Source organism: Eurosta solidaginis, chromosome 3 (assembly GCF_040869045.1).
Source record: "Eurosta solidaginis isolate ZX-2024a chromosome 3, ASM4086904v1, whole genome shotgun sequence".
Taxonomy (NCBI): domain Eukaryota; kingdom Metazoa; phylum Arthropoda; class Insecta; order Diptera; family Tephritidae; genus Eurosta; species Eurosta solidaginis.
This window is the reverse complement of record NC_090321.1, coordinates 207,781,913-207,807,563: the sequence shown is the minus strand read 5'-3', so window position 1 is coordinate 207,807,563 and position 25,651 is coordinate 207,781,913. Positions and strand designations below refer to the sequence as shown.

Sequence of the window (25,651 nt, the reverse complement as noted above, 5' to 3'; positions counted from 1 at the left end):
CTTACGGAAGGCACGCTCCCCTTGGCGGGCATCAGCCGGGATAGGGAGGGCAGCTAGGCGGCTGTCTGTAAAGAATTTATATTCTTCCCACTTTCCTTTTTTGAAGTTTATGAAAGTGCGTTTTTCAGTGACGATGAAGTCGGCGGTACGCTCAAGCGAATTAGGTATGGGCAGGTGGTCGGATGCCAATGTTACCATCGGCTGCGAGTTGACGCAGTTTACGAGTTCTGCGCTCACGATTGAGATATCTGGCGAGCTGTGACAGCTTCCTACCATACGTGTGGGGGCGTCTCCGTTTATTGTGCAGAACGTCGTTTCTTCTATTTGATCCGCCAACATCTCACCCCTACTGTCCGCCCGCAAGTTTGAATGCCATAGATCATGATGGGCATTGAAATCGCCTAAGATAATGCGATTGTTGCCAGTGAGTAAGGCCCTGATATTAGGGCGGTATCCACTGGGGCAACAGGTGGCAGGAGGGATGTAGATGTTGATGATTTCTAGGTTTGCATCGCCTGACCGGACAGATTGGCCCTGACGTTCTAAGACATTGTCCCTACGGTCGATGCCAGGATCAAATATATAATATTGCACAGAGTGGTGTATGATAAACGCGAGACCGCCTCCATTTCCGCTCTCGCGGTCTTTCCTGTGGACGTTATACCCAGAGCAGGTCTGCAAAGCAGATCTTGCTGTAAGTTTAGTCTCTTGAATCGCAGCAATGCGGATGTTGTGCCGCTTCATGAAATCGACTATCTCCGTAATCTTCCCAGTTAGTCCATTACAGTTTCACTGCAGAATTCTGAAGAGCATAAGGGGAGACGTCACCACTCTGGGGGTAAGTGACGGGTGACTACGCCTGGGTTGGGGAAGGCCAGGACGCAATTGCTGTTGTGGCCCTAGGGCTGGGCGTCCTTGGGCAAGCATTGGGGTACCCGGATGATTTGGGTTTGCGACCTGGCAACATGGCGCGATGAAACCCGTCGGGGGGTTGCCGTCGCGGAGACCAGAACATCTAGGAAAGTGGCACCACCCAAGGTAGGAGCTGCATTGGGCGGATGTCGCAAACATATATATTCTGTGCTGGCAAACGGTGTAAACGGAGGTAGGGACTAAGAGTCAGTTTCCCTGACCTACACGATTGCTGCCGGAAAAGAGGGGGGAGAAGACGGGGGCAGGGGCTGTTGCTCAGCATTGCTTCCGACTCTACTACGAAGATTGTAGTTATGAGTGGTAGCAGCTGTTTGAGTTGTTGGCGCCGTGGGGCGCGAGCAGCAGCGGGTACTTGTGGTGGCTTGCTGAGCAGCGGGGCTGCTGGAAGGTAGTGGGGGCGCTTAGACGTAGACTACGGGACGCCCTTGGGCGTGAACAGCAAGGAGCCACAAAAGATTTATAAAAGTTACGTGGACGTCGGGTTTTGGGACACACTGAACAGAGTATGACCGTCCTAAAAAGATTCTTTTCCGGCAGATGCAGCAAACCCATTTCTCAGGACCGGGGTCAGGAGACGGACCCGGATTGGATTCGATGCCTTCCCGGAGAAAGAGAATATGGAGCAGTCCTGCTGCAAGGAGCTGCTGGGAGGATGACAATTTGTGGGAGGGACGAAACAAATTAGATGGGGTCACACTGAAATGACAGTCCTTGGTCGGGAAAAATCCCGAGTCGCTCCGGTACATAGAACCGACTGCCTTGGGAAACTCGGATGACACATATTGGTTAGCTAGCTTCCATTTGTTATGCAATGATGACCCAGTAGAGCGCTTGTGCATCGCCATCAGCTTACTGACTTCAGTCCCACGACAGAAAATTGTGAGTACCAGAAGAAGAAGGAACAAACAAAGAAATAAGAACGGCATGCTGAGTAGATTAAGCCAGCTGGCCTCAATTTGTTGGGCGTTGGTCACAGTTTGTGAGATATCTCTATGAAATTTCTTAACCATCACACTTCAATACAGCAGCACAGCAAACATAGGCTACCTGAGGAATAGCAGCAAACAATAGCTCAGCAGCTAGCTGCAGATTAGCAAAAGCCAGTTGCACTTCACTGAAGTGCTAAACAAGAATGTGCTGTGCTGCTGCGTCCCAATTAAAGGTATTTGAAAGGTGCGCATTTGCGGTTGTTACTTCAGTCTGGTAGGTAATTCTTAATTCATTTTAAGCCAACGCATTCGTTCCTTTTAAGGTAAAGGGCGGGTGTGCTCAGGCACTTTTCAAGCAGCATCTCACAAACAAGAGGCTTTCGTCCTGTCGATCGTTCAAGTTTTTGTGGAAATGTGCCGGGGGATTCGGTACATCCCTTTCCCTCAGCGCCTACACCGCACCCTGCGTACCGCCCAAGGCAGATTTACCCCCTTCTCGGCACTTAAGACTAGCGAGCGAAGACATTTGATGCCCATCGATGGAACCGGTGCTTAAAAGGCTCCACATTTATCTTTATAGATGACAGCCCCATCGAAAGAAGCATCTACGACCGAAAACTACTTATGGAAGGACAGCTACTGCTTGAAAGTAAACAATATCAACAGCCCATTCGTTATCACCGACGCTCCCATTTCTCCGGATACGATACTCCGCCCTCCGTCGTCTTGCCGCCACTGTTTGTCGCTTCCCAAAACCCGTACCAATTATCATCGATGCTTCGCCGACAATTAGCCACCGCTATCATAACGCTTCCAATCTGTTGTCGCTTTGATACACCCCGTTGTTACCACTGCCCTAAGCTGCCCGCTATCAGTTGGTGCTCAAAAGTTCTCGTCCAGCTTCTTTCCTATTTTTAGTAGGGCCCTTTGCCACCTCAGTTGTTCGGCCACGGCTTCGATCGTCTGTCTAACTGTTGCCCACCATTAACCATCTCACCATATGTGTATTCTCTGACACTTTTCGCTCTTGAATAGAGTAGGCATCTGCAATTTTTGAGACCTGAGCACCAGACTTAACTGTGTTCCTGTTTTGCTTAATGTAAATGTGCTATTAATAAGTGTTTGAGAATTAAAGAGTATAAAAGTAGTATATCGAGAAAGAGAATTGCAGCGTTGCAGTATTTGAGAGAGGTAAAGTGCATTTTGCGTTGGCTGGACTAACGGTGTTTGTGGCCTATTTTTGAATTTTTAAATTTTAGTGTATGTAAAACGTGTGACAACTGTCAACATAAATAACGAAAGTGGACAATTTCATGAAAGTTAAATTTTGTTTATCAGTCAGCTCTACTACAATTAAAATTTCAGTTGCACTATGTAGACAGAGACGAATTTCTAAAGCAATTAAAGCGACAGACTGGAGCATGCTGATAAAACACGTAATCACTAAGCCTAAAAGCTTTTAGAATATTTTTTTTTTTAATTTTTTCTCAACGTTAGATCCGATTAGATGTTAGATTTGCGTTTTAATCTTTTATTTTATTTTTATTATTTTACTTACGAGGTGGGCGGACTTGGTAGAGGCACTTCGTGTACTTTCCATGTCGCGATCGATATTGAATGTTCGTCCGCAGCATAGCAACGCCAAACGGCCTGTATGAGCGTCGCCGCTGGTTGTCGTCGTCGTATCATATGCTTCTGCCGTTGTTGTTGCTGCACCTTCAAGGCGAAACCGCTGCCAAGAATGCCCTAAAAATATTCAAATGTAGAATGCCTATGAAAAAGCGTGTCCGAATATGTGTTTGTAAGTAAATTTTAATTTTACAACAATGAGTCTGTTTGTAGAAATGATTAATACTTCTAAATACATACACAAATATTTCTTATTTTTAAAGATATGAAAATTCAAGAACAAATTTACAAGGGTAATTAGTTGATATGGAACCGTGAACTTACGCTGCTGCACAATGTCAAGTGAATCTTTTTATATTTTTGGTAACATTGACGTGTGTTGCCAATAGATTTAATGTCCAAGCAATGTGCGACCTTTTCTGCTCTACGGCTGCGGGAGTTATCCGGCTGGAGAGATAATGTGGTTGGCCATGCATCCATCTTTAAGAATTTGGATTCGCCTTCGTCGGACTATTGCGCTCCGACTGCATTTTTCGATATGAAGTATGAGGTTGTTATGTTATCCCGGATAGGGATTATTGGTCGAAGGAGCCGCCGGACCTGAGCGATAGGCTGCATATTTATACTGACGGCTCCAAACTGCATAAAAAGGTGGGCAGCGGGGTCTTTGCATCTCAACTAGGGTGGAACATATCCTTAAGCCTACCCGATCATTGCAGCGTCGGCCAGACGGAGGGGGCTGCTATAAATGAGGCCGTTGATCACCTGAGGAATGCTGTTCACGGCTATAATAAAATATTTATTGACTCTGAAAGACAGGCTGCACTAAAAGCGCTCGGATCGGACACATGTAAGTCCAGGACAGTGGAGAAGTGCCGCAAATCTCTAAACGAGATCGCTGAGCAAACTTCCCTCAGTCTGGTATGGGTGCCTGGATACTCTGAAATACCGGGCAATGAGAGGGCTGACGAACTTGCAAGAGGGGGCACATCCGTTCCGCTTTCGTCGTCCTGGAAGGGATTGAGCATGCCGCTCGCTACCTTTAAGCTCACTTTGAAATGAATTTTCCTTAGGGAAGCGGGTGTGAGATGGAGCAATCTCGTTTCCTACTACCACACTAAGCTCGTGTGGCCTGAATGGGACGCGAGACGTACAAGAAGTCTCCTGCTTCTTAGAAGGGGGGACATATCTCTGGTGGTTGGACTTATAACCGCCCACATAGCAATCGGGAAGCATGTACAACGGCTGGGTGCTCCTTATAATGACTACTGCAGGAGCTGCAAAGACGAAGAGGAGATAGAAACAGTCAAGCATTTTCTGTGCGACTGTCCTGCGTTTTGGCACAAGAAGAAGGAATCTCTGGGATCTCTCTTCTTTGACGATCTTTGTGATCTGGCTAAGTTGAAACCTAACCAATTCCTGACGATTGCTGAATCGACCTGTTGGTTTGAGTAGGGGAGAGATCCACGTGGTATCACAATGGGACCTTTTGGGCCTAAGTGCACTGGTGCTCGCACCGGTGGCCATTCTAACCTAACCTAACCTAACAGTGACGTGTTAATGGAGCTTTTATGAAATCGTATTATTATTATTTTGTTTTAGTGGGACGATAGTTTGGTGGGCAAAAGTTCAGTTCGATTTGTATCTGATAGTCTTGTAACACGTTGTTAAGAGGAGGGAAAACTGTCCTCTGTATGGGCCTCAGTACCTTTATTTACTCGAGAAAGCTAGGGGGAGTGACTTTACTGGAGCAGTGAATTAGTTGTTGGAATGTAAATTGCTTGATGGGACTTTCTGCCAGCAGCTCGCTTTAAGTCACAAAACAAACTAACCGATCCCTGTAGCGTCTTTAAAGCGGAAAAGGTGCGTGCGCTGCTATCCAACTGCTACTGTACTGCAATCAAGGTCGGTCTGACAAAGCCTGACCTTACGTGCGATTGCTTTAATTAGTTTAGGATTGGGTTCCGAGGCAAAGCAATATCTTGGGCTGACACGAATTGTCGCAGGGTAGCAGGTAATGGACGAAAGGTGGGCTGCAGAAATTATAGTCTTCGAAAAAACTTATTTTTCTACTCAGCTGAACAGAGCTCACAGAGTATATTAATTTTGTTCGCATAACGGTACCCTGTAACGACATAAACTAATCGAGATAGATATAGACTTCTATATATCAAAATGATCTGGGCGAAAAAAGAAAATTATCCGTGAACACGATAACTCGAGTAAATTTTGAGGTCTCTTAATGACATTTGGTATGTAAATTCCTGGGCACTCATCTCATATCGCTATTTAAAATGAACGAAATCGGACTATGACCACGCCCACTTTTTCAATATCGAAAATTTCGAAAAACCGAAAAAGTGCGATAATTCATTACCAAAGACGGATAGAGCAATGAAACATGGTTGACATTATGACGCAGAATAGAAAATTAGTAAAATTTTAGACAATGGGCGCGGCACCACTCACTTTTAAAAGAAAGTAATTAACAGTTTTGCAAGCTGTAATTTGGCAGCTGAGTATGTAATGTTCGGTTACACCCGAACTTAGTCTTCTTTACTTGTTTTATTAGTACTTCTGAATCTGGAAGTCCATGCAGCACATCTTAATGTACTTGAAATTACTTCCTGATGCAGCTGAATAGAGGATGACGAGGTGAAATTATTTAGGTACTTCATACTTGACTCCTCATCTTTTGTCAAAACTAGGTGAAGCTATTTCGGTGTCGTAGGTGGAGATCAAATCGGATATCTGGAGGTGGAGATCAGTATCATTAGAAATTATGGTTCCCGCCATTTTATGTGGTAGTAAATATTCATATTTATCGCTCGGAATCATGTGCGGTGTAAAGAGAAGTTAAGATGGGCCCTTGGAGTGTTCGAGCGCAAAGTTATTGCAGCGAATAAAAGCTTTGAAGCTGTGCTGTCTAGGTCATTATATTCGAATAGACGAAGACGATCCGGTCAAGAAGTTATAGCAATCGACACCCGCATTTGGAGGCAGCGGAAGTGGGATACCTTGACTGAGTTGGAAGAGGCTTATGGCGGAAGACCTGACATTGGTGGCCCCAATTAGCGTGAGTTATGACAAAACATAACGGGTGTAGCTTGTTACGAAACGGCCGAAATCTCTTAGAAGGTGTTGTTGTTGTAGCGATAAGGACACTCCCCGAAGGCCTGGGGAGTATTAAATAGTTGATGGTCCTTTGCCGGATGCAGATCCAGTACCAAGCCCGACTATCACGGGAACGATTTGTTATGAACACATGCGACCTTCTGGGCCATACCGCCCTCCCACCCCCTCGATCCATGAGAAGTTCGGGGTCGTCAGAGCCTCGGCTGTTAATGAAACAGGATTCGCCACGGCTAGGTGAGGTTGAGTTTGGAGAAGCTATATATTGCGCTGGCATCCTCAAAAGGTTGCGCTACACAACCCCTTGAGTCTGGTATTTTAGTCGCCTCTTACGACAGGCATACCTATCGCGGGTATATTCTAACCCCCTAAACCGCTGGGGTTCGCTGAGGTGATCACATGCTTTTACATAAGGCCTCGTTAGTGATGGTATACGTTCTGTGTCCGTGTCCAGCGTTAGAAAAGATTAGACTCCAGCGATAAGGAGTGACAAAGCTATCAGAACTAGGAGCAGAAATTATGATATGTTCTAGGTAGCTTCTAGTATATGATAATTGGAGTCTTTCCACTCATGGCTTTATAGCTAGTGTTTCTTTTCCTTTATTCCTAGGCATCTTTCTATATCGTTATTTTCTTATCGTTATTTGTTCTTGACGCATAAAGAAGAGTCCGTATCTCGTTTGCAACAAGTTGCAGGTGCCAGTCGATATCGGTGCCTCGTATAATTCGAACGCCTAGGTCACCTGGAGATTGCCCGATCCCAATGCTTTAACGCAAAGCTAAATGAAGCTTGGAATATGAGAAGCATGTATGCACCTTCGGTTTGGCATTCTAGGATAACCCGTGGAAGTCCCAGATCATATAAAGCATGGATGACTCAATTGGCTTTCTTTGGTCCACGACAATATCCCTCTGACTGTCTTTTGTTTACAAGAACACGTAAATCGATTTGGTTAGAGTAACAGGGAACATTAGCACATCTGCTTCGAGTTTTCTTGGCTTCGCTACGCCGCACACTCAAGGCAAACGATATAACAATCGATCGACATTCATTCACTGCAGACTACCCAATATTACTTGATATATAGCAAGAATTATTATTTTTTTTTGTTGAAAGCTTAAGAAAAATACCTACCGCTGGCAATGCAAAAAACGAAATGCCCAAAAGCGCGCAAAAGGACGCAATTAATTTACCCTGCCACGTCTCAGGCACCATATCACCGTAGCCCACCGTACACAAAGTTATCTTGAAAGCAGAAGAAATAAGTTTATAAATTATTTCTTTCTTTACAAATTCAATAATAAATGTTGTCTTTTACTTACAACTCCCCACCATAACGCCTGTGCGAAATTATTAAATTTTTTATTAACATCTTTTTCCATTAAATAAACTAGGAATGATGCAAATATTAGTCCTAAGAAACCTATATACATAGTCGTTATGAGTTCCTGTAGAGAAATTAGTAGGAATAAACATGAAAAGAGAAATTAATAAAAAATCACTGAACATTTTGTAAAAGTTGAACATAAATTAATTGATATAAACATTTTTTTTTTATCTATTTTACCTGTCTATGTGCGTAAACGACGCTGCCCAGCAACTTCCACGTGCCGCCACGCCGATCCATGCGCACCATGCGCAATATTTGAAAGAAGCGCAATCCACGAAGTGCACTTGTTGCGAACACCTGACCGGAGGTGCCCATGCCCAATACCACCGATGAGGCGGCTATTGTAATAATATCTGCACAAACGGAAAGGACACGAACAAAGAAACACTCATAAAAACGTTTAATAATACAAAATTAATTAACTAGTTTTTATTACCAGGTACCGTAGCCGTTATGAATTTAATCAAACAAATTTCAAAGAATGTTATACAAGTTTAAATTTCAATTTTGAGTCAATAATTAAACTTGAAATTGTACTTTTAACTTTAATAAATTAATTAAATCGAGCTTTAAATTTTGTTTTTCATTAAAAATATTTAATTGAAATTTTGGTTTTATATTTGATTTCAATATATCTTATTAATTTTTTATTTTTATTACAGATTTTTTTAGTAAAAACAATTAGTTTTGGTGAAAAAAAATATAACTGCTATTTTTTATTAAAAGTATAAAGCTTAGTTTCTTGTTAAGCAAATTTACATTTAAACTTAAATTTTAGTTTTGTTTTTGATTATTTTCGATTAAAAATAATTTAAGTCTTATTCTCTAAACTCACACTTAAATAGTAAAGGTGAAACTTCATCTTTAAATAAATTTTTTTTTTTAAATGGCACCATCGCAATATGCCAGTATATATTTCTTTGTTTTTTAGTTTCTTTTAATAAAAAAAAAAAAAAATTTTTGAATATTCAATTATTGCAAACACAAAGCTAACTTGAACTCACCATTAAACATGCAAAAAACATAAAAATCTTTCTTGTTTAAAATGTTTTTTTTTCGTTTTTGTTTAAGAAAAACAAAAATAATATTAAAGTTATGATATTTTGTATTTAACTTTTAATTTTGACCTTAAAATTGTTAATAATTTTTTAATTTGTTTTTTTTTTAAACTTTTTTTAATGATAAATTAACTAGTTTTACTTTTATTTTTGATTTAAATGTAATTTTAGCTTTAATAAAAACCGTTTTTTTATTTAACATTTTTTTTCGTTTGTTAATAAAAACAATTGAAATTTTTATTTTCTAATAAAAAGTTCTATTTAATTTTTGACAAAAAAATATTACTAAATTTTTGCGTTTTTATGCTCATATGAGCAGAGCTCACAGAGTATATTAAGTTTGATTGGATAACGGTTGGTTGTACAGGTATAAAGGAATCGAGATAGATATAGACTTCCATATATCAAAATCATCACTTTTTCGATATCGAAAATTTCGAAAAACCGAAAAAGTGCGCTAATTCATTACCAAAGACAGATAAAGCAATGAAACTTGGTAGGTGGGTTGAAATTATGACGCAGAATAGAAAATTAGTAAAATATTGGACAATGGGCGTGGCACCGCCCACTTTTAAAAGAAGGTAATTTAAAAGTTTTGCAAGCTGTAATTTGGTAGTCGTTGAAGATATCATGATGAAATTTGGCAGAAACGTTACTCCTATTACTATATGTACGCTTAATAAAAATGAGGACCACGCCACTTTAAAAAAAAATTTTTTTTTAAGTAAAATTTTAACAAAAAATTTAATAGCTTTACAGTATATAAGTAAATTATGTCAACATTCAATTCCAATAATGATATGGTGCAACAAAATACAAAAATAAAAGAAAATTTTAAAATGGGCGTGGCTCCGCCCTTTTTCATTTAATTTGTCTAGGATACTTTTAATGCCATAAGTCGAACAAAAATTTACCAATCCTTTTGATTTATGAATTTGGTAGGGGCATAGATTTTATGACGATAACTGTTTTCTGTGAAAATGGGCGAAATCGGTTGAAGCCACGCCCAGTTTTTATACACAGTCGTCCGTCTGTCCTTCCGCATGGCTGTTAACACGATAACTTGAGCAAAAATCGACATACCTTTACTGAACTTAGTTCACGTACTTACCTGAACTCACTTTATCTTGGTATAAAAAATGAACGAAATCCGATTATGACCACGCCCACTTATTCGATATCGAAAATTACGAAAAATGAAAAAAATGCCATAATTCTATACCAAATACGAAAAAAGGGATGAAACATGGTAATTGGATTGGTTTATTGACGCGAAATATAACTTTAGAAAAAACTTTGCAAAATGGTTGTGACACCTACCATATTAAGTAGAGGAAAATGAAAAAGTTCTGCAGTGCGAAATAAAAAACCCTTGAAATCTTGGCAGGTATTACATATATAAATAAATTAGCGGTATCCAACAGATTATGTTCTGGGTCACCCTGGTCCACATTTTGGTCGATATCTGGAAAACTCCTTCACATATACAACTACCACTACTCCCTTTTAAAACTCTCCTCATTAATACCTTTAATTTGATACCAATATCATACAAACACATTCTAGAGTCACCCCTGGTCCACCTTTATGGCGATATCTCGAAAAGGCGTCCACCTATAGAACTAAGCCCCACGCCCTTTTAAAATACTCATTAACACCTTTCATTCGATACCAATATCGTACAAACACATTCTAGAGTCACCCTTGGTCCACCTTTATGGCGATATCTCGAAAAGGCGTCCACCTATACAACTAAGCCCCACGCCCTTTTAAAATACTCATTAACACCTTTCGTTTGATACCCATATTGTACATACGTATTCTAGAGTCACCCCTGGTCCACCTTTATGGCGATATCTCGAAAAGGCGACCACCTATACAACTACCACCACTCCCTTTTAAAACCCTCATTAATCCCTTTAATTTGATACCCATATCGTAAAAACACATTCTAGAGTCACCCCTGGTCCACCTTTATGGCGATATCTCGAAAAGGCGACCACCTATACAACTACCACCACTCCCTTTTAAAACCCTTATTAATACCTTTAATTTGATACCCATATCGTAAAAACACATTCTAGAGTCACCCCTGGTCCACCTTTATGGCGATATTTCGAAACGGCGTCCACCTATAGAACTAAGGCCCACTCCCTTTTAAAATACTCATTAACACCTTTCGTTTGATACCCATATTGTACAAACGCATTCTAGAGTCACCCCTGGTCCACCTTTATGGCGATATCTCGAAAAGGCGACCACCTATACAACTAACACCACTCCCTTTTAAAACCCTCATTAATACCTTTAATTTGATACCCATATCGTACAAACACATCTAGAGTCACCCCTGGTCCACCTTTATGGCGATATTTTGAAACGGCCTCCACCTATAGAACTAAGGCCCACTCCCTTTTAAAATACTCATTAACACCTTTCGTTTGATACCCATATTATACAAACAAATTCTAGGGTCACCCCTGGTCCACATTTATGGCGATATCTCGAAACGGCGTCCACCTATGGAACTAAGGATCACTCCCTTTTAAAATACTCATTAACAGCTTTCTTTTGATACCCATATTGTATAAACAAATTCTAGGGTCACCCCTGGTCCACCTTTATGGCGATATCTCGAAACGGCGTCCACCTCTGGAACTAAGGATTACTCCCTTTTAAAATACTCATTAACACCTTTCATTTGATTCCCATATCGTAGAAACAAATTCTAGAGTCAACCCTGATCCACCTTTATGGCGATATCCCTAAATGACGTCCACTTATAGAACTATGGCCCACTCCCTCATAAAATACTCTTTAATGCCTTTCATTTGATACACATGTCATACAAACACATTCCAGGGTTTCCCTCGGTTCATTTTCCTACATGGTGATTTTCCCTTATGTTGTCACCATAGCTTTCAACTGAGTATGTAATGTTCGGTTACACCCGAACTTAACCTTCCTTACTTGTTATATTTAGTTTTTGAATCACATTTTCATTTTCTTTTATTTATTTGTATTTTATGTTAAAAATATTAAAGTGGCATTTTCATTATTAATTTTTCAGTTTAAAAAGAAAACGAAACTTTAACTTAAAAACTATTTTTTTTTTAAATTTATTTAAATTTTTTTTTTTGGTATTTGTTTCGGAGTTTAAATATACAAGTTCTAGTTTTCCGGGTTTTTGATATAAAAGTTCTAGTCTTTATTTTTAAATAAAAAATTCTATTCCATTTTTGACTTAAAAAATCAAAATTTATTGTTTGGTTTTTCCTTTTTTATTTTTTTCTTGAGTCATATTTTTATACTTAAGTCAAAAATAAATCCTTAAATAAATTTTTTTAGGTTCAAAATAAAATTTTAGAGCTGGGTCTTTATTTTTAAATTGCATTTACGATTCTGTGTGAATTTTTTATTTCAGTTTTGACATAAAAATTAAAAGTCCAAAATTTTCATTCATGGTGTTGACTATAAAACTGAAAGAAAACTTCCTTAAAGGGAACCGGAAAAAATTTCTTTGCTGTCCAGAATGAAATAAAATGAAAAACAGCAAAAAAAAAATTGATAACCAGTTTCCCAGACGAAATAGGACGGCCAATTTTTTACCTAACCAACTTTAACTTTTATTTTTCGAAAAAAGGGAAATTTCTAACTAAAAAATTAAGGGAAATTTAAACTGCTATTTTTGACTTAAAAATTAAAAACAAGCGCAATCTTATATATTTGCTTTAAAAATAAGAGGCAAATTTAAAATTTAGTTTTAAGAAGTCGAATTTATGATTAAATTTTTTTTATTAAAAAACTAAAGTAAATTTTTAATTGTTTTTGTTTTATCGGCCTATTGATAAATGATTCAAGGTACGATTCGAGCTCAAGGCCAGAACAATAATTTTTTCTAATGAAAAAAAAATTTTCTACTTACTATTCCAAAAAAACAAAAAACAAAATACAATTTTTCAATTATAGAAAAATTAAAAAAAAGAACAATAATTATCATTAGAAAAAAATTATTGTTCTGGCCTTGAGCTCGAATCGAACCCGGAATGGTAAATTTTTAATTTTGTTTCCTATTATTTTTCAAACAAAATTCAAAGTTTTTTGACTTAAAATATGAAAGTGAAATTTATACCTCATTCATTTTGATTTTTCAACAAACAAATTTTTAAAAATAAAATTACGAACTAACCAAAAAAAAAAAAATTAGTACAGATTTATTTACTAATTTTTAAAATAAAAATAGTAAACTTTTTGGTTGTTTTTTTAAACAAAAAAATTTAAATTTATTTTTGGTCTGAAAAACAAAAGCCAAATTTTTGCTTCCATTTAAAAAAAAAAAAATAAATAAATTTTTTGGTTTTTTTTTTCAATTAAAAAAACTAACGTTTTTGCCTCTTTTTTTACTGACACTTTTTTGGTTGAAAATTAAAATTTTTCATTAAAAAATAAATCTCAAAATTAACTTTTATTTTGACTTCAGAAACCAAAATTTTTTATCTTATGTTCGATATTTAGAACTGAAATTAAATTAATAGTTGTTACTTCGGTCCTTTTCTATCACGCGTACATTAGGCAGAAGAAGTTGTTGTTGCCCCACTTAACTTACCTATAATACAAAACGGCCGCTTCACGAATTTCAGACGTCCCACACATCCTTGATAACGTGAACGGCAGCCGGATGACCACAGTCTGGTTTGTAGGGCGCAAGCAGTAAAAATAATGAAAGTAATTAGAAGAAAAGTAGTGAAAGGAATAGAGCAAATAAATGAAATAAGTATATGCAAATAAAATGTCTTATTATGACGCTATAAATACTACGCGTAATCATTAACTTAATGCTTTCTTCTATTTTTACACTTGTTGATATCCTGCAAGCAGGAACGAAGAATAATAATTTTTTTTTTCAGAGTCGAAAAAGTCCGGGTCAAAAAATTGTCATAGATGAAAATGTTTGAGTTCTCGGGTATCTCTATAGCAATATCATGTCGAATGATGCATCTTTTTATTTTTCGAACTTTTTCCATAAAGGTCCACATATAAAAGTAAAATCTGTATTTTTATTTTTTTGAGTCCGATAAAACTAGTTAAACTCGGACTTTTAAAAATAAAAGTTAAATCCGGAATTTTATTTTTTAAGGCCAAAATAAAAGTCCGCCTTGATAACAAAGAAACGGCTTATCCGAATTAAAAAAAAAATTTATGGAATTAAAAAAAATTATTAATTATTATAATAATAATAATTAATACTAAATTATTTCGGATAAGCCGTTTCTTTGTTATCAAACCGGACTTTTATTTTGGCCTTAAACAATAAAAGTCCGTATTTAACTTTTATTTCCGTACTTTTATTTTTAAAAGTCCGAGTTTAACTAGTTCTATCGGACTCAGGTAATAAAAATTGAAAAATAATTTTTATCTTGATCCAAATATATTAAAAGTCCAAAATTAATAGTTTTGCAAGGAATTATATTATAGAAGGAATAATAGTTTCCGTCCCTGCCTGCAAGCATACTAACAAACGTATGGAACAATTTTTACTAGGTGCAGTTAACCCGTATTAAATTGTGGGTTTTATTAAAAAAAAAAAAGAAAAAACAGTTTTCATTTCCGCTAGTGATGTACAATTTTGAATGTGAGGGAATTTCGGGTTGATTTTATTTTATTTATTATTAATTTTTTTCATACTGCATTTCGGGATTATCATCTTTAATATAAGCATTGCACTTTCTAACAAAGCAATCTATCTTTTTTTTTGCACTATTCATAGACACACCTTTAAATTGCCACGCAAACTTCCTGTTACTAGCGCAAGCCCTTCCAAGCTCTTTTAAATTGACAACTAGTTTTTTTAGCTCAATTAATTTTTTTTACAATTTTAAGTGATAACGCGATAGTTCTTGTATAATCTAGGGAAATAAGGCCAAGGTCGAGTTAAAAATTAAACTTATACACACATATACATTGGAAAAGTCATCGCTAGAGCATAACCACAGAGTTGGCAGTCGAATATTCTCAATGAATAAGAGCCTACGCTTACCAAACCACTGCGGTGGTTTTCAAGCTGAGCTTATAGCTATGTGGGAAACTGTTCTCTATCTAATTAACCTGCCGGTGACTAACTCTGTTTCCATTTTTGCCGACAGCCAAGCTACCATAAATTCACTGCAATGTAGTGATACCGTCGTCATACGTCACTAGTGGCATTAAAGTGCAGTGAAGCTCTAAACAAGCTAGCTGATAGGTCTTACCTGAGCATAATAATAAGGGTCCAGGCCACAGCTACATCTCGGGAAATGGCGCTGTTGATGAGCTAGCATGCGAAGGCACCTGCTTGCAAACATACACCTCTGCTGGCTGGGTGAATCCTCCTCTGAATACTTGCAAGCATTGACTGTGATCTCAGTTAACGGAACAAGCTAACGCGAGATGGGCCATCGAACCAGCATGTAGAGGCAAATCTGGCTCAAGCTGGACGAAAATAGATCGCAATCGGCCATACTTTGGAATCGCCCCTCTATCAGCCCATTAGTGGATATTCTAATAGGTCACTGTCTTATGGGCGCCCGTGGGGCTTATATAGGCTTGCAAACAAATGACTTCTCCCGCAGCTGAAGGGACGAGAAGAGATAGAAAGCCTAGAGCATAATCTATATCGTTGTCCCGCCCTGTCGAGGACTAGGTGCCGATGTCACCACAGACACTTTATAACCTAACCTAGAGCATAACCATAATTTGTAACTTGATTTGAATTGTTATAAATTATTTCTAGAGTCACTTAGAGTGAATGTCTAGTTAAAGTACAATTCGTGATTAAGTTCTGTGGAATGCACCGAAAAATATTCCACGCAATTGGAGATGTATGTATAAAAGGAATAACAGCAAAGGGCAAAATAAGGAGACAAATTACAAAGCGTGCAGCGGGGCAATGAAATGGCTGAGTGGATAGAGAGGCATATGTCTTAAGACCAGTATGAATGCAAGGGAGCTCTAGTTGTGCAATTCAGAAACATATCCTAGAATGTATTTTGCAATAATTTTTCTGTAATATCAATAACAAAAAAAGTCAAATACGGAAAATTGTATTTGATACATAAGCCAACAAAGAGTAGCTTCAGAAAGTACTTTATTGCTTTTTGAAAGTTTAACCTTTATCAGGTCTTCGGGTCAAATTTGACCCATTTTAGGAAGAAAATCGTTTTTTTCGGAAAAGCTAGAGGCTATAGTTTTTCATGTTTTATGACTTTTATTCTTTTCACAAATGTGCTAATGATTTTGAACTCATCTATTTACTACTTTTATTGATATACAATTTTTTACAAATAGGGTCTTCGCACTATTATTTTTGTTTTGCTTAATAATCTTTTTGGCGAACTTCCGCTTTTCTAACGTCTATAAATTCAAAATAAATGCTTATAGACATATGTTTGTTTCGCTTCCTTTTATTGCGTTTGTGCTTTTATATCGGGGAATCCCCAGGTTATTGCTTTGTGAGTGAACTAAAAATGTTTGCTTGCAATACTGATACAGTAGTAAAATAAACACGGAAAGAGTAACACGAATAAATTTGAACGCTAAGAAAAATGGCTTCAAAGAAAATAAAAGAGAGTAAAATATACGTCCTATTGAATGAAGTATCAGACGAAAGGGGAATCTTGTTCACAAAGTGAAGATAACATTGAATACGCTGAGTCGTCAGATAGTGAAAGTGATAGTCAAAGTAATAACGAAAATAATTTCACTGAGGACTTCGTTTCAAAAAATGGACAAATAAGATATTCAAAGGCGCCTTATATGGAAGAGCCTCCATGCAAATGTTATCAATACAATTCCAGGTGTGACTCGGAACGCCTCTTCAAGAATTACTGAGGAAGAGATGCCAAGCTTTCAATTATTCTTCCCAACTCCTGTGATGAGCACTATTTAGAGATGCACAAACATTGAAGGAAAACGTATTTTCTGTGATGATTGGACCGGCATCGACGAGATTGAAATGTTCGCATTTATTGGTTTACTTTTGTTAGCTCCAGTGTATCGGTCAAATAATGAAAGAACTGAAAGTTTATGGCACCCTGAAAGAGGAAGAGCCATATTTGGAGCAATTATGCCATTTAAAAGGTTCAAAGTCATTTCAAGAGTAATAAGGTTCGACAATAGAGACACTCGGAGCCAGTGGAATCACTTTATAATCCTTCACAAGATGTAACAATCGATGAGCAGCAGCATTTAGAGGAAGATGCCCATTCCGCAAATACATACCATAAAACCAGCAAAATATGGGATCCAATTTCGGGTTCTTTGTGATGCGGTTACTAGTTATGCCTGGGGTATCCAACCGTATACGGGCAAAAATATAGGAGTCTTGTCCGAAAAGGTATCCAGACAATTTTTTCACATCTTATCAACTTGGACAAAAACTACTGGAAAAGCACATTACTTTAGTTGGAACCATTCACCGTGAGTTACCGTCGGAGTTAGTAACAACTAAAGGAATACCTCTTTATTCTTCGACATTTTGTTTTACAGAGAACACCATCCTGCTATCTTACATCCCAAAGAAAAACACACCGGTGCTTCTGCTAAGCACTTTGCATCATAGCTCAGAAGTAAGTGATCGCGAAGACAAAAAACCTCAAATAACATTGGATTATAATAAGTGTAATATAAATTTTTAAATTCCTTTTATTGTGTCACCCTATTACGACTTTGCGACAATTGTGAAATGAGAACTACAAAAAATTAATAGGTTCTGTTGCATCTTAGATTAAACAACTTTATAATTTTCATATATTTAAGTATGCGTAAATAATTACTCACCTTAAGCAAAATTCTAACGAAAACCATATTACAACTATTATTTCCATACGAAAGAGTATATATATCGCATCTTTCTCGTACTCCTCGATCGTTGAGAAGACGCTTAAAGCTAAGCAAGTGAATACCATAAAAAATCTGTAAATTAAAAAAAAAAAAAACAAGAATATTTAATAGATATATTTATGAGTTATTAAAGAAGATATTTATACGAAATTTATCATTTTATAAAATTAAGGGTGTGTCAGTTTTAACGATATTTTTTGAGTCCCACCTTAAATTCTTAGAGCATCATGTTTGGTTCATCGCTACGTAAGAGCAATTTTAGTTGTAATGATCACCATCATTCTCATCATAGTTAGCCACTAGACCGCATAGGAGATTTTGGCCATTGTTTATTAAGGCACGCCAGCTATCCCTGAATTTTTCTCTCGAACACTTCAAGAGTCATTTGATGTTCTCTCAACACCGTCCATGATTCCGAGCCATCAGATCCCAAGCTGTCCAACCTCGACTCACAATCCTTCGCATAATGCTCACAATCCTTCGAATAGTGGTCTAAGGATGTAGTAGTAGAACTGGTTACGGTCTGAGGAATGCAAGTTCAAAGCTCAAACAGGTTGATCCGACACTCTAAGTAGAGTAAGTGCGTTACGTTTAGTAACCAAATTAAACCACTTTGGGGCAGTTGTTGAACCCAATAGTGCCCTGAGTGGATCACCCTTTAGGTGCTGTAATGTGGTAATTTAAAACTCATTCGAACAAAATGGTGATTTCGTTATTTTAGGTTAAATATTTGGCGCAGATCATATACAAAGCTTTCTCACCAAGTTGGAACTTTACGTACCTGTGCTCCGAGAGCAAATATTTTCTTAAGACTTTCCTTTTAAGATCGACCACTCCAATTATGAGTTAGAAAAGGGTAAGTCGATGGTTTACTGCCTTCTGGCTATAAAAAATGTTGGCTTGCTACCAAAACGTTACACTTCCCTCTGCTTTTATTATTGTAGACTTGTAAAGGACCGATGAGAATTCAATAGTTTGATATGTTTGAGGGCGTAGCAAGGAGAGTGTGAATAGGGGGGGGGGGGGGGAGGGGGGGGGACTGGAGGTTTCCCATTTGATTTGTGAGAAATGATTTAAGTATTGCAGACTTGTCAAAGATCGATGAAATTACTATAAATAGGTACGTGGACGTAGCTTGAATAAAGGTGAAGATAATGAACAATAAACCTGTTATTAAATGAAAATTTTGTCGCAACAGATTAACACGTTCAACGCCTCCCAATACCCAAAATCACAACTTTGAGAAATTTTAAAAGGACTTTTTCTTTAGAATTACTTTTAAGGCTCAATCTAATAAATTGGATCACTCTAATGTACCAATGTACATTTAACACCAAATTAATTTCTTTGTTATTGATATCCAAAAAAAATTACAAAAGTTGCGTACGACGATGGTTACTAGGTTACCAGTTTCTGAATTTCAATTCATCATTTGCCTTTGTCAGATGCTGAGCTTTGAACTGGAGTACACCTGCGTTCATTGTATGTCCCACAGCTGGGTTAGCACTTTTTCTCTAACTCTTGCTATTTTGTTACTATTCCATTGGATCAGACTGATACATTTATACTACATGCTTTTTTTGTTAAGCCCAAATTGTGTGGAATATGCGTCTAGACGCATTGTACGACGAATTCCAACAATAACTAACGCTATAACTCCATCGCCAAAAAAAAAAACTAAAATAGTATCAAGTGCCCAGAAAGTTATGCAACATTTAGAAGCATGGTCATAATGAATACCCGCTTATGTGTGGGAATTAGGCTGTTATTCCTTGTGACCATTGGTACTAAATGTTGCATACTTTTCTGCGCACTTGATAGGGTTTTAGACATTTTTGGTGATGGAGTTTTAGCACTAGCAAAGTTTGGAATGCTGGGACAGGTTATGTTGAACGCACCACACAATTCAGGCCCAAAAGTATATATCTAGTACCAAAGTGTGTATTAAAGGAATAGCAGTAAAATGGCAAAAGTAAATTATAGATTGACCAAATTCAAATGACTGAGTAGATAGAGGCATCTATCTTAAAACCATTATGAATGCAGGTGTTAGGTTAGGTTGAACTGACCGGTCAATAAGTACTTCAGATGGACCGAATGTGTCCATACTCCTACCAGAATTTGTTTGACGACCAAACGGAAGCACCCCAATCAGGTGCCAGGACATATGTTATAGAATAACTCCGTCCTCTTGGCAATTACTAGCAGTTTTCTAGGACCCATTATATACTCAGCGTGAGCTTCAATTGTACATTTCATTTCAGATAAATTACTTTTCTACATAACACGTGGCACCGCCTGTTTAAAAAAAATTGTCTCCCATTTCCTCTTACAATAACACTTGATAGTGAAATGTCATTGATTCAAAACTATTTTTTGCTAAGTTATAGCTTATTATTCTCGTCTACGACACTTTAAAACCTTTTGAACTTGTTTTATATCTACGTTGCCGTGGTCTTTAACCGATCCCGTCCATTTTTACTAGAAATATTTCCTGCTTTAGGAAAAATTTGTTACCAACTTTATTAAGATCCGTTAATTTTTCTTCGAGTTATGGCTCCCGAAACATTGAAAATTGCTTAGACAAAAAAGGGGCGGTGTCACACCCATTTTTTTTTTCAAATTTAAGTGTTTTCCAATTTAATGTTATAATTCAATTTAGAAAGTAAAATTGTATTGATACAAAAGCTCGTTTTCGCTAAGATATAGCGTATTATTTTCGTCCACGACCCATTTAGAAATCTTTTATATAAAAGTGGGCGTGGTCCTTAACCGATTTCGTTAATTTTTCTTCAAAGCATTCCTTATAGTAAAGGCAACCCCACTGCCGAATTTTGTTACTATAGGTTTAACGATTTTTGATTTATGATTAATAATATTTGTAAAATTGATTTTTATTACAAGTGGGCGGTGCCACGCCCATTTAAAAAATTGTTCCCAAAATTTTATATATATAAAAAGTGGGCGTGATTATCATACGATTTCGCTCATTTTTAATACCAATCTATTCTGGGTCCAGGTAAGCTAGTGTACCAAATTTGGTGAAGATATCTCAATATTTACTCAAGTTATCGTGGTAACGGACGGAGGGGCGGACGGACGGACGGCCGGACATGGCTCAATCAAATTTTTTTTCGATACTTATTATTTTGATATATGTAAGTCTATATCTATCGCGATTCCTTCATACCTGTACAACCAACCGTTATACAATCAAAGTTAATATACCCTGTGTGCAAAGCACGCTGAGTATAAAAAAAATTAAAATAACGTGTCCCAATAACCAAAACATAAAAATAAATTTCTTTAACAAAAATTGTGTCAATACTTACACCATAATGTGATACAAAACTGCAGGTAAACCGCGTGGTCTCTCTAAAAAATTATATACACGACTTTGTAAACGCCGATAACGTGCGTCACGGCGTGTGCCGCGATTATAGGCCAGCGGCTTTCCTATGAGTGACATTCGCGGCTGAAGATGTCCTTTCGCTGGATATTTATTACGACTGTTGGACTTACATGATCTATAAAAAATAAGAAAGATAATTATTTTATTTGTTGTTATTTCAAGACATATGTACATATGTAAGTATAAACATTAGAGCCGGTCAGATTTATTGTTGAAAAGGCACATCAAGTTTCTGAATCTATGGGTCATACTGAGTAATATTGTCCATGGGACCATAGGTCTGAAATGAATTTCGAGCCTCCCTAATTTTGTTAGAAAATTTTATATCCCAATCCGAATAGCGGCACAAATAAAATACATGAAAATAAATGTCAAATTCGGATTCGGATATAAAATTTTCTAACCAAATTAGGGAGGCTCGAAAATCATTTCAGACCTATGGTGCCATGGACAATATTACTCAGTATGGCCCATAGATTCAGAAACTGGATGTGCACCTAAAGTTTTTTTTCTCCATTTTCCCCCATACAATTTGACCAGCCCTAATAAACATATTAGTATGTGTTTAAATAAAATTTTGTAAAAAAAAAAATAACTCAAATTCTCTGCACCGATGTATATAAATCCTTGGAGTACCCTTTAAATAATTTTGCTTGATTCCAATGAAAACTTTTTTCATAAAAAATTATGCACTCATTATTAGGATCCATTTTTAGGACATTTAAAACAAATTTTTTTAAACGTGTTCACAGCATCTAATAAATACTCGATTTCCCCAACTTTCTGTATGATTTCATAAAATCCAAAAATGCACTAACAAAAAATGCATAGCCGATAAAACACACCGACTGCAATTCGAACTTAAAGTAAACTGTTTAAGTTTGAGACATGAAAGCCTCGTCGTCTGGAGGTGAGCTCAGCTATTTATCATCTTTTTTATACAAATTATTATTTATGATACCAGTCGTATGTTCGTATTGCGTTCAAATTGCTCGTAAAATAAATAAAATCGCACTTTAAAACGCTCTTAAACATAAAAGTAAACAACACAAAAACAAAAAATGGCACCTGTACAAATCTGTTAATTCGTCGCACCTTAATATTCACTCACAAAAAAAAAAAAAAAAAAAAAAAAATTATTCGTATACAATTTTGGTAAATTTTTGTTGCGTCTCATTAGTCACGCACCGCTCGACAGCTACTAAACGCTTGGCAATTTAAATTTTCTTCTTTATCTAATGAGCTTTTTCTTCACTTTACAACTTAATTAACACCTTCAAGCTGCGCTAATCATTAAGTCCATGGTGGTTTGCTAAGTTGCGTATTGAAATACGAATGTGCTCTTGGGACGCTCCTTGCGAAAATGCTACGAAATTTTAAGAGTTCCAAAGAAAGCTCCAAAGTTTGTTTACTCGAGATGATAAAATGTGGGTCTGCTGATAAGCTGAGAACAGTTAAAAAATTATTATTGTTAGTCTTAACATGAGAAAATAAAAGTATATATATGTATGTATATACCCTACAGTGAAACACGAAATTAGTTAGAAACAAGTAAGGAAGTCAAAGTTCGGGCAAAAAAGAGTGTGCTCTAGCATAAGCCTATATTAAAGGTTCATTCAAAGGGCATTGTCACGAACATAAAATGATATGAAAGCAAAATATGCAACTGTTACATGATACAAATATGTAGATCTAGTTCTACTTCTTCTTCCTGGCTGCAATTGCCCCATTTGACACAAACTTTGTTTTTGACATTCCCTTTTGAAAGCGTCCCAGAAGAAATTGAAATATGTGTTGATTGCATGAAGCATAGTAGAAGTTAATACGCAGGACTTAGGAACTTTACTTACATAATTGGCGCTTAACTATTTAAACGATTATAGCCGTTCAACAAGGCGCGCCAGTCGCTTCTTCTTTCCGCCAACTGGCGCCAATTGGTCAAACCAAGGGAGCTTAAATCGTTTTCCACCTGGTCCCTCCAGCGGAGTGAGGGGCGCCCTCTTCCTCCGCTTCCATAGGCGGGTTCCGATAGAAACATTTTCTTAATTCGCTGGAGCATGTTGATGTCTGCGTAAAGCTCGTACAGCTCATCGTTAAATCTTCTTCGGTACTCGCCATCGCCAATGCGTAGAGGTCCATAAATCTTTCGAAGAACTTTTATCTCGAACACGCCCAAAGCCGCTTCATCTGCTGTTGTCATGGTCCATGCTTCTGCATCTTCTGGGTACGATAAGTGACTTGTAGGGTATCATTTTTCGTTTGCCGAGAGAGTTATTTACTTTTCAATTGCCTACCTAGTCCAACGTAGCATTTATTAGCAACAGTGATTCTTGGCTGGATTTCAGAGCTGAAGGTATTGTTAGTGTTAAAGCCGGTTCCCACATAAACGAAACCTTTTACTATTTCAAAATTACGTTTGACAACAGTAACGTGGTTGCCAAGGCGCATATGCGCCGACTCTTTGCTCAATGACAGCAGGTACTTCGTTTTGTGCTCATTCACCATCAACCCCATCTTTACCGCTTCTTTTTCCAGTTTGGAGTAAGTAGAACTAATGGCGCGGGTTTTCAGGCCGGATGTTAACTCTCTATCCGTATCTGGTTCATGTACCATTGGAACACGAGCATTTTGTTTAAAAAATTGAAAAGTTTAATTATTGTTGCGAATTGGTTTGAAATTAAGAAATAAGGTATAAATAATGCACATTATTGCATTTCATGTGGTATTCACTGAAATGAGTAATGAATTGGTGCCACAGCAACATCAACAGAGGAGCATAAGAAGAAGGCGGCGGGATAACACAAATCCGCCGGAGTTGCCTGCCTTCATTGTGCAAAGCAATTTTCTAGAGGCCAAGTCGAGTTGAGTTCGCCTTTCGCCATATGCCAAAATCTATTTAAGCCTTCTTAAAAAATCTTTGCGCAATTTCTGGAAGGCTACGTCAAATATACGAAGAGCTCTTCCGTTGCTTATGATATACTTTTCGACTTAAAATAAAGAATATTGTGTTTGTTGTTGTTGTTGTATTAACAGTGAGAATATTGTGGTATAATGTAAATACATATTTTAGCCCAAATTTGTACAAATAAGTGTTCTTTCTTAAAAGCACCAATTTCCGTTCACTATTTTGATGCATTCCCTTAAATTTAACAAGTGAAAAAACTCTTAAGTAATGGCAGATATATCTCCCTCTCACTCGCATTCATAATACCTACTTTTCTCCCATAACCGGTTTCCGCTTTTTCGAACATTGTTCAGAATAGGAGGAAAGGGAGAAGTGAAAAAACTCGCACGGAATTTTCGTTTAGAATTGGGCTGATTATAAATAACTGTTTCCACTAGTATTTTTTAAAGCCAAGCTGACTACTGCAAACTGCTTTGTTGTTTCGATATTAGTTCTTTCTTTTTATCGTACTGTTGTTTAATCAATTACGTCACTGCATTTTCTTGCTATGGATTGGTGTCCTCGCAGTCGAGTCTTGCAGGGAAGATTAAGCAAGATACGAATTGGGCAAACGTTTTCCAATGACTCATTTGGACGTACGCATTTGAGGCTAGTGTAAATTAAATATAAGAATCACACTTTGGGTTTGGGTTGCCGACGATTTATGGGAGATTGGTAAGTGAAAGTTTTCAGAAAATAAGTAAAATTTCAAATTTTTAGTCACTCCGGCAACCCTTTTATGGCTTATGAATACTCATACTTATTAATTCCACAAATAACCCTGCAAAAAGTGTGATTAGTTCAGGCTGAGCCGGGATGAGTCGCAAAGGAGTATGCGAATAATGCCAGTTTTGATCTCTTTGTATGCGTTGAACTGTTCCTTTTTGTTTGAGCATGTCCTATGAAGAGACTAAACCCATTTATACCCGAAAGGGAACGATAGGACCAATCCGCTTTGTTATGTAACGAATGAAGACTAATCTCTTTTCTCATCCAAAAGTGTTAGTTTTCGTATGGTACGCGGTTATGTACATTCAAACTTGCAAAAAATTTTTAGATCCATCCATGGAAAAAAAAAAATATAAGTCGCCAACTCATTCGAAGGGATATGGGTCGACATATGGCCCTAGTCATTTAGGTTCAGTATAGGGCTCCGCATTTTTCTTAAATAATTCTAATCAATCACCTATAAGATATTTTATTTAACTCACTTAGTTACCGCTTTTTTTATGTTTATTAAAATGGGCTACATAGATTTCAACGTGACTAATCCCAACTGTACCCAAAAGGGACTAGAGGGGGTCAATTATGCCAACTAGACAAAAGAGATTAATTAGAAACCACTT

The 25,651-nt window shown here is 37.3% G+C and overlaps 1 protein-coding gene across 15 annotated transcripts in view; it reads right to left on the bottom strand.

The window, feature by feature from the left end:
* Positions 1-25,651, bottom strand: part of KCNQ (KCNQ potassium channel) — a 245,457-nt gene that overhangs the window by 29,245 nt on the left and 190,561 nt on the right. For 6 of the 15 annotated variants that reach the window (XM_067774905.1, XM_067774898.1, XM_067774904.1 and 3 more), the window contains 7 exons: positions 21,282-21,476; positions 17,887-18,021; positions 13,679-13,761; positions 8,192-8,367; positions 7,947-8,072; positions 7,759-7,869; positions 3,421-3,608 (listed from right to left, as the gene is read on the bottom strand). In XM_067774905.1, the coding sequence (XP_067631006.1) occupies positions 3,421-3,608; positions 7,759-7,869; positions 7,947-8,072; positions 8,192-8,367; positions 13,679-13,761; positions 17,887-18,021; positions 21,282-21,418 (956 nt within the window). In that variant the 5' untranslated portion in view covers positions 21,419-21,476. Of the gene's footprint in view, positions 1-3,420; positions 3,609-7,758; positions 7,870-7,946; positions 8,073-8,191; positions 8,368-13,678; positions 13,762-17,886; positions 18,022-21,281; positions 21,477-21,957; positions 22,263-22,429; positions 22,684-25,651 lie in introns of those variants that run through there. The other 9 variants (XM_067774906.1, XM_067774909.1, XM_067774903.1 and 6 more) reach the window with 9 other exon arrangements.